The 11,193-nt window shown below is 39.4% G+C and overlaps 2 protein-coding genes across 2 annotated transcripts in view; both read right to left on the bottom strand.

The window, feature by feature from the left end:
- Positions 1 to 11,193, bottom strand: part of LOC116475356 (keratin-associated protein 4-11-like) — a 307,240-nt gene that overhangs the window by 205,516 nt on the left and 90,531 nt on the right.
- Positions 2,402 to 10,536, bottom strand: KRT25 (keratin 25). Its single transcript, XM_032163584.2, has 8 exons — positions 9,962 to 10,536; positions 9,501 to 9,583; positions 8,976 to 9,132; positions 6,331 to 6,492; positions 6,120 to 6,245; positions 5,549 to 5,766; positions 4,417 to 4,484; positions 2,402 to 3,544 (listed from the first exon to the last, which is right to left on the bottom strand). Exons 1-8 carry the CDS (start codon positions 10,451 to 10,453, stop codon positions 3,435 to 3,437), a joined length of 1,416 nt encoding a protein of 471 aa, XP_032019475.1. The 5' UTR covers positions 10,454 to 10,536; the 3' UTR covers positions 2,402 to 3,434.

Raw genomic sequence — 11,193 nt, 5'->3', positions numbered from 1 at the left:
ACTGATTCGCCATCAGGGCTCAGAGCTCCAAACACCAGCTAGGTCTTCCCTCCTCCCTCCTTTCCTCCGCTGGAGGTAGCACAGAATCAGTGCTACCTGTATCATCTCTTGATTCTCCTTTTTACCCCGTGACTGTTCCTATTGATTGTTCTTCGTAGATTTTCATTCCTCTACCTATTGCTTAAATGTTGATATTCCCATTTTAGAACAGGACCCCACTTTTTTTTTATTTTATGTATGTACGTTTATCATATTTATTTTCTTTAATATAATGTTTCCTTCAGTAAAGCTTACCACCTCTCTACTCTCTGATGGAGATAACTGGTAGTTCATCCCATGTGAAGACTGGCTTCTGGCGAGACATCCCAGGCCCCTCACCTTGGAGGACACAGGAACACAGGGCTTTAGCCTTCCAAGCGAGCCTATTATGTTCCCTTTCTCTCTTCAGAGACCCGTCCATGTCTCTCTACTTTTCTCCTCTGCCGTCAGAGAAGTATGAAAGGTCACTCAGGGGGCCTAGAGTCTCTTCATTCAGGCCAAGACTTTCACTCTTCAAAAACTCATAATTGGAACAATCACTGGGGACCAAGTTGGTGCAAGGCACAGGCTTTCCTGTATGATGAGAAGCTGGTCAAGGATGTGTAGTGTAAGCTCTCCTTCTTTTAAAAGCTTACAGACTAGTTAGGGAGAGGGAGACACCTGACTCATAGCAGCCGTGACCTTTTATAGTTTTAATTACCAACTTTAGTCTTACATGTTTCCAATATAAAATACTTCTTCTGGTTTTAGATGTGTATATTTATTCATTTATTGAACAAATATTTAATGTGTACCTACCATATGCCAGACACTGTCTGGTTACTGGGGGTATGATGTTGAACAAAATGGGTCATATCCCTGCCTTAGAAAGCTTACATTCTGGTGCAGGGGAAGGAACAACAAATACGAAATAAAATAAATAAACAAGATAATTTCAGGTGCTGATGAAGGTTCTGAAGGAAGTAAGGCAGTGTGATGTACTAGTGACTTCTGCTAGAGTGGTCAGGAACAGCTCTTCTGATGAGAAGGATCAAAAGGAATTAGCCATGGGAAGATCTGGGGAAGAGCATTTCAGGCAGGGGGCACAGCTAGAACAGAGGCTCTGAGGCAGGAATGAGCTTGCTGTATCCAAGGAATAAGAGGAGGGTAATATTTTTAGGGCTCTGGGGGAAGTGAGGGCATAAGATATGAATAGAGAGATAAGCAGAACCAGGTCACATTGGGCTCTGGAGGCCATAGAAAAATATTTAAATTTAGTCCTAGGTACATCAGGAATCCACTGGAGGATTTTTTTTTTTTTTTCGAAACAGGGTCTCTGTCACCCAGGCTAAGGTGCAATCACTGCTCTCTGCAGCTTCAACCTCCTGGGCTCAAGCAATCCCACTGGAGGATTTTAAGAAAGGTAGTGATGTATTCATCTTTCTCTCTGTCCATGTATATGAAGAGATTAACCATTGTGTGTGTGTGTGTGTGTGTGTGTGTGTGTGTGTTTAAAGTCACCTTTGTTGGAGTACGATCAGTGATGTGCTGGTAAATGTGAAATAACCAGGTTTCAGAAGAGGAAGAATTTCTGATTTGTAGGGTTTACTAATTTCTGCAAAAGTGTAAATACCTTCTCCATTGCTGACATCAAGCTACCAAGTGATATCACTAAGTGAGGGGTCAGGAAGAGACGTGCAGAAGGGGCTGTCATGAGATGGTAACAGTTCTAGCACACGACTGGGTGTATTCCAAACTTATATTAAAATTCACCTTTTTAAGTTGTTCATGTCTATGAATCGTGATATATATATAGCTGTGTAAGGATTTACATTCGGAATCATCGCTCTGGTCAACAAGTGTATTAGTCCATTTTCATGCTGCTGATGAAGACTGGGAAGAAAAAGAGGTTTAACTGGACTTACAGTTCCACATAACTGAGAGGCCTCAAATCATGGTGGGAGGCGAAAGGCACTTCTTACATGGCAAGAGAAAATGAGGAGTATGCAAAAGCGGAAATCTCTGATAAAACCATTAGATCTTGTGAGACTTATTCATTACCATGAGAACAGTATGGGGAAAACTGCCCCCGTGATTCCAATGATCTCCCACTGGGTCCCTCCCACAACGTGTGGGAATTATGGAGTACAATTCAAAATGAGATTTGGGTGGTGACACAGAGCCAAACCATATCAATGAGGGAGGATTTGATGATAGGTGGGGAATAGTGGTGTAAATTTCTTCAGCACTTAGACAATTACAAGATTTTTTTTCTAAGTGGAATTTTCTCTGAGATTGTAATATTTTTGTTTCACATAATCTAATGGGGAACATAATTAGGCCTGTGGCTAAGATTGTATCAGAAGCAGGCAATAAAAACAATTCAGAGATAATTACAATACACTTAAAAGACTCTTTTTCTGCTTTATATTTTCACATAGAGGCTGAAACCATTTTTTGAATAGATTATAATATGGATAATCCATCCATACAGGATAGAGGGTCAACTAAATATCTAGAGGTAATATCTGATCTGAGGAAATTATGTTTTTAATTAATCTAATTTATTTCCCTTTAGTAGAGATAAATCTGTTGGTCAAGAGAGTTATAAACATCAGCTACAACTTTGTAGTAGAAGTGGATGGCTCTATTCCTATAACTTGGATTCTAAACTAAAACTTTGCTATAACCTCTGTTACATTTGGAATATTGTTTAAAATATAGATCCAAAAGGAAAATGAGGTTGAGAATTAATCATTATAAATATCGAGTATTAAAAGTAAGTATTAGCATCTGTCAAATGCTTATCCCATATGTGCACTTTGCAATAAGTTATTTCTTTAATCTTTACAATAACCATTTGAAAGAACTACTTTTGTTATCCCCATTTACAGATGAAAAACCTGAAATGTATACATTTTAGTTATTACTAAAGGGAATAGGCTTCTTGGTATGTCAAAATATGGCAGATTGGGGATTTAAATAGAAGTACTTTTATGCTTTCTGAATTTGTCTCAGTTTGAATTATAGGGTAAGCCTTATGAAAAACTATGAGGAAATCTATTATTTTGAAAGAGTTTTTATATAAATAAAAGCTGTTAGATGTTCACATATTTATACTGCACACATAAACATTCTAAAGACAATATCACCAATGATAACTTGCTAAAGAAGAGGTTTATTGAATACAAAGAATTGACAACAGATTTTGTAGGATAATCAAATGAGTCATCATATTTGTGTGTGGCATTCTTCCAGATGAATGAGGAGATGCTGTCATTGATTGTCCAGAAAGAAAGTAACAGAAAGACAACAGGATACACATTTTTCTTAGACATGCGCATTTTTCTGGACAGATACATAATGCCTTTTCTTCGCAGGGGGTATGTGGCATACGTTCTCTGTTGCATCTCAAATTAATTGCTTTGAGATTTCTCTTCCAGTGAGTGGAGTCTGGTGGTAAGTATTTTGCTGCGTTGGTCTACCTCCTCAAGAACTTTCTTAACCACTATGGCTTTGGCTGAGTCTGAAAATTAAAAATTAAAAGGAGATTTTATGTAGTTAAAAAATGAATAAAAATTATATCATTTAAAGGAATAATAGGATTTGCATATAGAATGAACTTTGCACTAAGCACAAATACTTAGACTCATTTTTGGTGAATAATTTTGATTATTTGGTTAGGAAAAAACATGGTGACATGTTATTTTGTTTAAAATTAGCACACATCACTAACATTAGACATCTAGCACATATGGATATCCACTACAAATCTTTATTGTATGTATTCTCACCAAGCCATGGTAATATAAGAACAATCAAGCTATGCATTAAAAATGAAGTAGTTGGGTATATATACCCAGAGGAATAGAAAGCATTCTACCATAAAGACACATGCATGTGAATGTTCAGTGCAGCATTATTCACAATAGCAAGAACAAGGAATCAACCTAAATGCCCATCAGTGACAGACTGGAGAAAGCCATAAACACCATGAAATATTATGCAGCCATGAAAAAAACAAGATCATGTCTTTTGCAGGAACATGGATGGAACTGGAGGCTATCATCCTTAGCAAACTAATGCAGGAACAGAAAACCAAATACCACATGTTCTCACTTATAAGTGGGAGCTAAATGATAAGGACTTATGAACACAAAGAAGGAAACAACAGATACTGGGTTCTACTTGAGGGGGAAGGGTGGGAGGAGGAAGAAGAGCAGAGAAGATAACTATTGGGTACCGGACTTAATTCCTGGATGATCAAATAATATGCACAACAAACCTCTGTGACATGTGTTTACCTATGTAACAAACCTTCCAATGTACCCCCAAACCTAAATTAAAAGTTAAAAAATTAAAAAAGTAGCATAGCACAACAGATTTCATTTTAATTACCTTTGACTTGACTTCCCACATTTCCAGATCCATAATCTTTAGACTTGTAACTCCCAGACTTACAGGCTCTGTGAAAACATCACAAAAGAGGGTGATTTAGAGAGAACCCCATCAATTCTAGGTTCACCATATGGTTTTCTTTAACTCTTTGGTATTTTCAACTGTGTAACCCAGTATTTGATTTGTAGTGTTTGCTGATTTCTGTAGAGGTATGAATACCTTTTCCATTGCTGATATCAAGTTACCAAGTGACATCACTAAGTGAGGGGTTAGGAGGAGATAGGCAGAAGAGGCTGTCATGAGATGGTGACAGCAGTTCTAGCATGCCACTGGGTGTATTTGTACAACTTAGGTTGAAATTCACCCTTTTAAGTTTTGCAGGTTTATGAATTGTGACAAATGTATATAGCTGTGTATGGATTTACATTTGGAAGCATCACTCTAGTCAATGAGGGAGGGTTTGATGATAGGTGGGGAAGAGTGGTGTAGATCACTTCAGCAGTCAGGCAATTACAAGATATTTTTTCTAAGTGGGGTTTTCTCTGAGACTGTAATGTTTTTGGTCTGCTTCAGCATTAAGAATTGATTTTTTTTCTGTATGATTCCTTTTATATTAACATCAAGAATGGATAAAATAGTAACTGCCAAGGGAAGTGGGGCACAGAAGAACTTTCTGGGGTGATGAAAATGCTCTTCATTGTGAATTCAGGAAGCTTCCTGCTCCTAACAACCCTGAGCTCTAGACTTCCAGACCTGTGCCCATGGGACTTTATCAGTGCTATGAAGACAGGATTCTGTCTTCATGTCATGAAGTGCTGAGCTTCAGAAACCATTTCCAGAGTCAGAATCCTGGTCCACATATTGAAACTCCATTTAGCCTCCTGTTTGTTCTTTTCACTCTAGAAGTGATATTTTTAATGTTCAGTACCTTAAACTCGGTGCCTGCTGCATATTTGTTTGTTAAGATGTTAATTTGTATCTTGGCAGTCGAGTGCGTATTATATTTTGTATTTAGCATTCATGATAGCAAATGCATGCAGCCAAATTATGTCCACTTTCCAGTGGAAAGTGGGATCTAACTTGCAAGCAGATTTCAGTATATTACGCCATCCATGCAAATTATTTTACCTACCCATCATCTCCTCCTATAAGGAGACAGTAGGTCTCAATTTCTTTTTCCAGGTGGAGCTTGATGTCCAGGAGCTGTTCATACTCCAGCTTCTGGCCCTCGGTCTCGGTTCTGACCTGGTGCAGCTGCTCCTCCAGGGCCCCGATCTGAGCCTGGATCTGCGCCAGCTGCGCACAGTAGTTGCTCTCGGTCTCTGTCAAGGAGCACTCCAGGGAGTGTTTCTGTCAGGAAGCAATAAAGAGAAGCTGAGATGGAGATGCAGATATGCAGGGATTTCTTTGATACATGATTTTCTCCTGTTGTTAACTTTACGTATAATTGTTTCAGATTTCACATGGACACGTAGTTAAGACTCTGTGATACTGCTTGGAGATGAGCGAATCTTTCTTTTTGGTGGAATAAACCTACAGACATTCGTGTAGTTTTAGCTGTCAGCTATACAATCCTGCTCTTTCGCTATGTTTTGAAGCAATTATAAAAATATACATTTCAATATTGTTAAGGTTTTTAAAACCACCTGGCAAGTGTCTAACATGATGACCTGGGAGATGGTAGAAAATTGTTCTTTTCATACCGTGGCTAAGAGAGACTGAAGTTCAATTTCCAGGGTCTGAAGAGTGCGCTTCATTTCAGTCAGCTCATTCCGGGCTGAGGTTGTGGCTCCGACATCCTCAGAGATCTGCTGCTGCAGGGAGGCGCTCTGAAATGACATAAGTGAAGGAGCAAATCTTAGTTTTGTGAATATCAGTAACATGCAAAGGGATTGTCTTCTGGAGGAGAGTCACCTTCTCGTTGAACCAGGCCTCTGCGTCCCTGCGGTTCTGCTCTGCAAGGGCTTCGTACTCAGCTCGCATGTTGTTCAGCAGAACTGTGAGGTCCACCCCGGGGGCTGCGTTCATCTCCACGTTCACGTTGCCTCCAGCTGCGCACTGCAGAACTTGCATTTCCTAGAGGCAGAAAAGTGTTCAGCTCAGCTCTGCAGGAATCTCATGGAAAGTCTAGAAGCTTAGCTTTGGAAGGGCACTTAGAGTTCGTCTTGTTTTCTCCTCCCAGGCTATGCATTGACCCCCTCCCACCACATTTGATACTTCCTGTCCCGTTGACCTAATTCTCAAAGACGGTGAACTCGCTACTTATGAAGTAGCCTGTTTCATTCTGGAAGAGTTTTAATTGTTCCAGAGTTCTATATTATAGTGAGCCAAACTCCTGCTCTTATAACTTAAACTCATCAGTTTCAGTTCTACTACTCAGAATGAGTCTTAATTTCTTTTCCAAATGAAAGTTTTAAACATTTAAAATGAATGGTCCTCCATTGCTTATTGTGTTCTCCGCCTTTGTGGACTGGTCTTCATTCCACTAGAGGCCAGCTTTGATGCAGTCTTAGCTACACCCTGAGCACAGCCATAAGCATGGTTGAAGGGCTGAGTTGGAATAATTTTGAACAATTGAAATGATGATAAATAAATAAATGTATGTATGTATGTATGTGTGTGTGTGTGTGTGTGTGTATGTGTGTACCCCTCAGGGAAGAACATCATCCTCTAAAGAATCCCAGCTGTGTATTTATACAGGGACATTAGAGTATCATGCAGGACTTTGGGGTCACACAAATTTCTCTGTTAATTTTGGTTCTGCCCTATAGTGGCTGGTGAGTTTGGGAAAGTTGCTTAACCTCTTTACGTTTCTATTTGCTTATCTGAAAATTGAGGATAATTAAAAACCCTTCTCTGAGTTGTTAAGTCAAAGAGCTATTAATAATAATAAGACTCCGTGATACTGCCTTGCACATAAATGCTAAATGAATGCCGGTTATTATGATTATTATCATCATAGAAGCTGGAATTTATTTTGCAGTCAAAGTCTACATGTTACCCTGTCTGAACTGCAAGCTGTTAGAATGTGTGAGTCAGTTCTAAGACTGTGAATGGCAGGCATCACTGTGAAGACTGTGTATATTGGAATACCACCCATCAGCTCATGTCTGCTGCAGAAACTCTCCTCCCCATTCATGAATTGGTCTTAATGATGGTAACTAAGGCTTTTATTCCTCTCTGCAGTGAGCCTCTCAGCTATTCCAGCCTTCTTTCCTCCTGGTTGACCCTATGTCTTCCCGATCTACAGATGTGGCTTTTACTTCTGAGGATTTAGTGAAAACTTCCTGGTTCAAGCATAAAAAGAAAAAGATAAAAAAAGATATATCTGTATCTATATCTATAACTATATCTATATCTAGGCTTGCCTGTAAGTGAGGCATTACAAAAATCAATTGCTTTTAATTCATCAAAAATTGATTAAACACCATGGGCTGTAACTATATTTGAATCCACATAGTCAAATCAATGTTATTCAAGTAGTTATATTTATAAGACAGCCTCATGACTAATCAAGTAGGATTCTTAGCTTGATCTTCTGTTTTAAGCATTTGGCTTGACCATAGAAGTCTTTTGGCTATTTAAAATATCAAATTTATTTTCAAAGGATAAAGATTTTTCCCTTTTGGAAAACAGTGCCTCTGAAAGCAATCCTAAAGATGTAATTGCTGCAATATAAAATTTGGAACTTAGCTTCCAACAGTGACCACTTTGGAAGTTTATGATTAAGTGTAAATTCTGGTATAATAGTTTAACTTCATTCTCATTATTTTTACAGCCAGACCTATTAAGAATACGTACTAGTGGTAAGTGTGTATACTTAATGTGTGTATGAAGTAAATGTCTTAGTGTTTTAAATCTGCCACTGTCATACAGAAATTGAGATCTAGTTTTCTAGTTTAAGGATGGCCTTAAATTATATTTATTTTATATTTATTTTATCTAATTCAACGTAATCTCCTAAGTGGATCATTTTAACTTAGTTATAATTACACAGCCAAACACTGCTCTTATAACCCTGATTGGTCTGGAAAACATGATTCCTTTTTTTTTTTTTTTTTTCTCATAGGAAACTTGATGAGAGAGCAAGGGTGAATCTATACAAAGAATCTGACACTTAAAAAGACAGCTCAGGCCGGGCGCAGCGGCTCACGCCTGTAATCCCAGCACTTTGGGAGGCCGAGGCAGGTGGATCAAGAGGTCAGAAGATCGAGACCATCCTGGCTTACACGGTGAAACTCCGTCTCTACTAAAAATACAAAAAATTAGCCAGGCGCCTGTAGTCCCGGCTACTCGGGAGGCTGAGGCAGGAGAATGGCGTGAACCCGGGAGGCGGGGCTTGCAGTGAGCCGAGATGGCGCCATTGCACTCCAGCCTGCACGGCAGAGCGAGACTCGGTCTCAAAAAAAAAAAAAAAAAAAAAGACAGCTCAGCCCTCATGTCTGTCTGACAATGTGTCTTCAGCACCAACTTTTTATATGAGAGGTTATGTACATTATCTCCTGTCAGGTGCACAGTGTCTGCAGAGGGATAGCAAAATGTAGACGACCAGCTCTTACCTCTTTATGGTTCTTTTTGAGGTAAGTCATCTCCTCACTCAGGGTTTCATACTGAATCTCCAGATCTGTTCTGCACAGGGTTATTTCATCCAAAACTCTTCGTAACCCATTGACATCAGCCTCTACACTCTGGTGAAGAGCCAGCTCATTTTCATACCTTAAAGAGTGTTAATGATTTCCTAATTTGTCACATGGTTGGAGACATAGTCACTGATCAATGACAAATGCTAGCATTCTGGAATTTTGAAGATTTGGCCACAAGAGGCATTTTCAAAGCTTGTTGTATAATAATAATAATTATTGTTTCTACTTTGCAGTATTTGACAGAAAAAGAACTAGGGTATTGGGCGCTAGTTTTAATAGCAGTTCACACTTTGTATTTAATAGTCAAAGCATCAAAAAGTAATAACATCCTGTTTATGTGAAATTCAAGTGTTTTATAGTTTTGGAATAAGAATTGGTAAATTTGATGTAATGCTTTGCATGAATTGCCATGAATTCATTTCACTCTGGCAGTCTACTTACTTGAGTCTGAAATCATCGGCTGTAAGCCTGGCATTATCAATCTGCAGAACAGCATTAGCGTTGCTGGTGGTGGATGCGATGATCTAGAAATGGGAATTTGACTTTTATCATGAAGTAAACCAACTGAATCTGCTTAATGCTTATTTCTAATGCTAAATTGGAATTCTCTTTAAGAAATCACAAGTAGGTGGGCATGATGGCAGGCACCTGTAATCCCAGCTACTTGGGAGGCTGAGGCAGGAGAATCTCTTGAACCCAGGGGGTGGAGGTTGCAGTGAGCCGAGATCCTGCCATTGCACTCCAGCCTGGGCAACAAGAGCAAAACTCCTTCTCAAAAAAAAAAAAAAAAAAAAAAAAATCGCAAGTAGGAATGATAAATGTTTTTAGAATTTAATAAAGAAAGGAAAACAAAATTTAGAAATAAAGGTACATGAAAATGATTGTGAAGTATGATTTCTTACCTGATTTTTAAGGTCATCAATTATTAGGAAATATCTGCTATAGTCATGATCAAGACCACGGCAAGAGCCAGGCCCAAATTTCTCGTACCAGCCCTTGATCTTCTGCTCCAGGTCAGCGTTGGCCTCCTCCAGAGCACGCACGTTGTCCAGGTAGGATGCCAGGCGGTCATTGAGGTTCTGCATGGTCACCTTCTCATTGCCAGAAAGGAGCCCCCCCTCATTCACAGTGAAGCCAGCACAGGGATTACCTCCCCCTGTGTTTCCTCCCGATGAGCTGCCTCCGAAGGCACAAGAGAAGCCACTTCCAATCCCTGAAATGCCGCAAGAATTTCCAGCCCCAAAGCTGGTTCCCCCACCAGAGAGTCTGAGTGATCCTGTGGTGGCACGAGGACAGGACCTCCTGGATGCACTGGAAAGTCGAAGAGACATGGTATCAGGGCAAACGCGTTGCAGAGCTGTATTCGTGAAAGCCAGAATGGAGTGCCTTCTCATCTAAATGGTTTTGTTTGCCTTTTTATAGGCAAGTCGCAAGTGTGTTCTGAATGAAATTCTGCCTACATAGAGTAAAACATGGCTTGCCAGTCTCAGCAAGTTGGCATAATTGGGTGATTTTTTCTAATTAGTAACTCACTTTGCTGGGTTCATTCCTGTAGGAGGACAGTTGCCCTCAGGTTCATGGTTATCTGAGAAATGGGTCTGGGTGGAGCAATGTCAGGTTCATTATTACATTTTTAAATGTTGAGTGAGTCATTCTTCACTTCCATCCTTAGAAGATAAACCTCATCAGCTCATTACAGAATAGAAATTTAGCATCATGGTTTTGGGCTATTATGCCAAGGCAGGTTGTGATGTTTCTGAGGCTTTTTCTGCTTTTATTTTCACAAGTTTTTCCACATAAGTAGAGAATAGAACTGTAATCATTATTTCCCCAACCTGGTTCTTCAACCAGTAGGTTTTTGTTTTTATTTTTAAATTCCTCTTGCCACTGTTTCCCATGGGAAGTTAACTTCCATTCTGGCTGACATGAGCATCATATTTTGTTGACACTTATGACTGAGGAGAGTTGTCTTATCTTATCCATTTTGGTAATTAGGAGCACACCCCTAATTGGTGTTATGTTTTGTGGGGGTTTGGAAAGACATTAACTTATTTCCTGACCCTGCAAAATCTGAAGCAAACCTGGTAGGAACTATTTCTTCTGTCTTAATTTATTGTGGTTTAGCTCAGATGAA

This window comes from Hylobates moloch, unplaced genomic scaffold (genome assembly GCF_009828535.3).
Source record: "Hylobates moloch isolate HMO894 unplaced genomic scaffold, HMol_V3 SCAFFOLD_10, whole genome shotgun sequence".
Lineage (NCBI taxonomy): Eukaryota > Metazoa > Chordata > Mammalia > Primates > Hylobatidae > Hylobates > Hylobates moloch.
The sequence above is the reverse complement of the archived record's forward strand: the minus strand, read 5'-3'. Positions and strand labels throughout refer to the sequence as shown.

Coding starts and splice junctions, on each gene's coding strand:
- KRT25 (XM_032163584.2), bottom strand. CDS start 10,453: ATGAGAAGGCACTCCATTCTGGCTTTCACGAATACAGCTCTGCAACGC. Junction 9,133..9,500: donor GCCGATGATTTCAGACTCAA/GTAAGTAGACTG, acceptor ACACTCTTTAAG/GTATGAAAATGAGCTGGCTC. Junction 5,767..6,119: donor TTCAGTCTCTCTTAGCCACG/GTATGAAAAGAA, acceptor GCTTCCTGACAG/AAACACTCCCTGGAGTGCTC.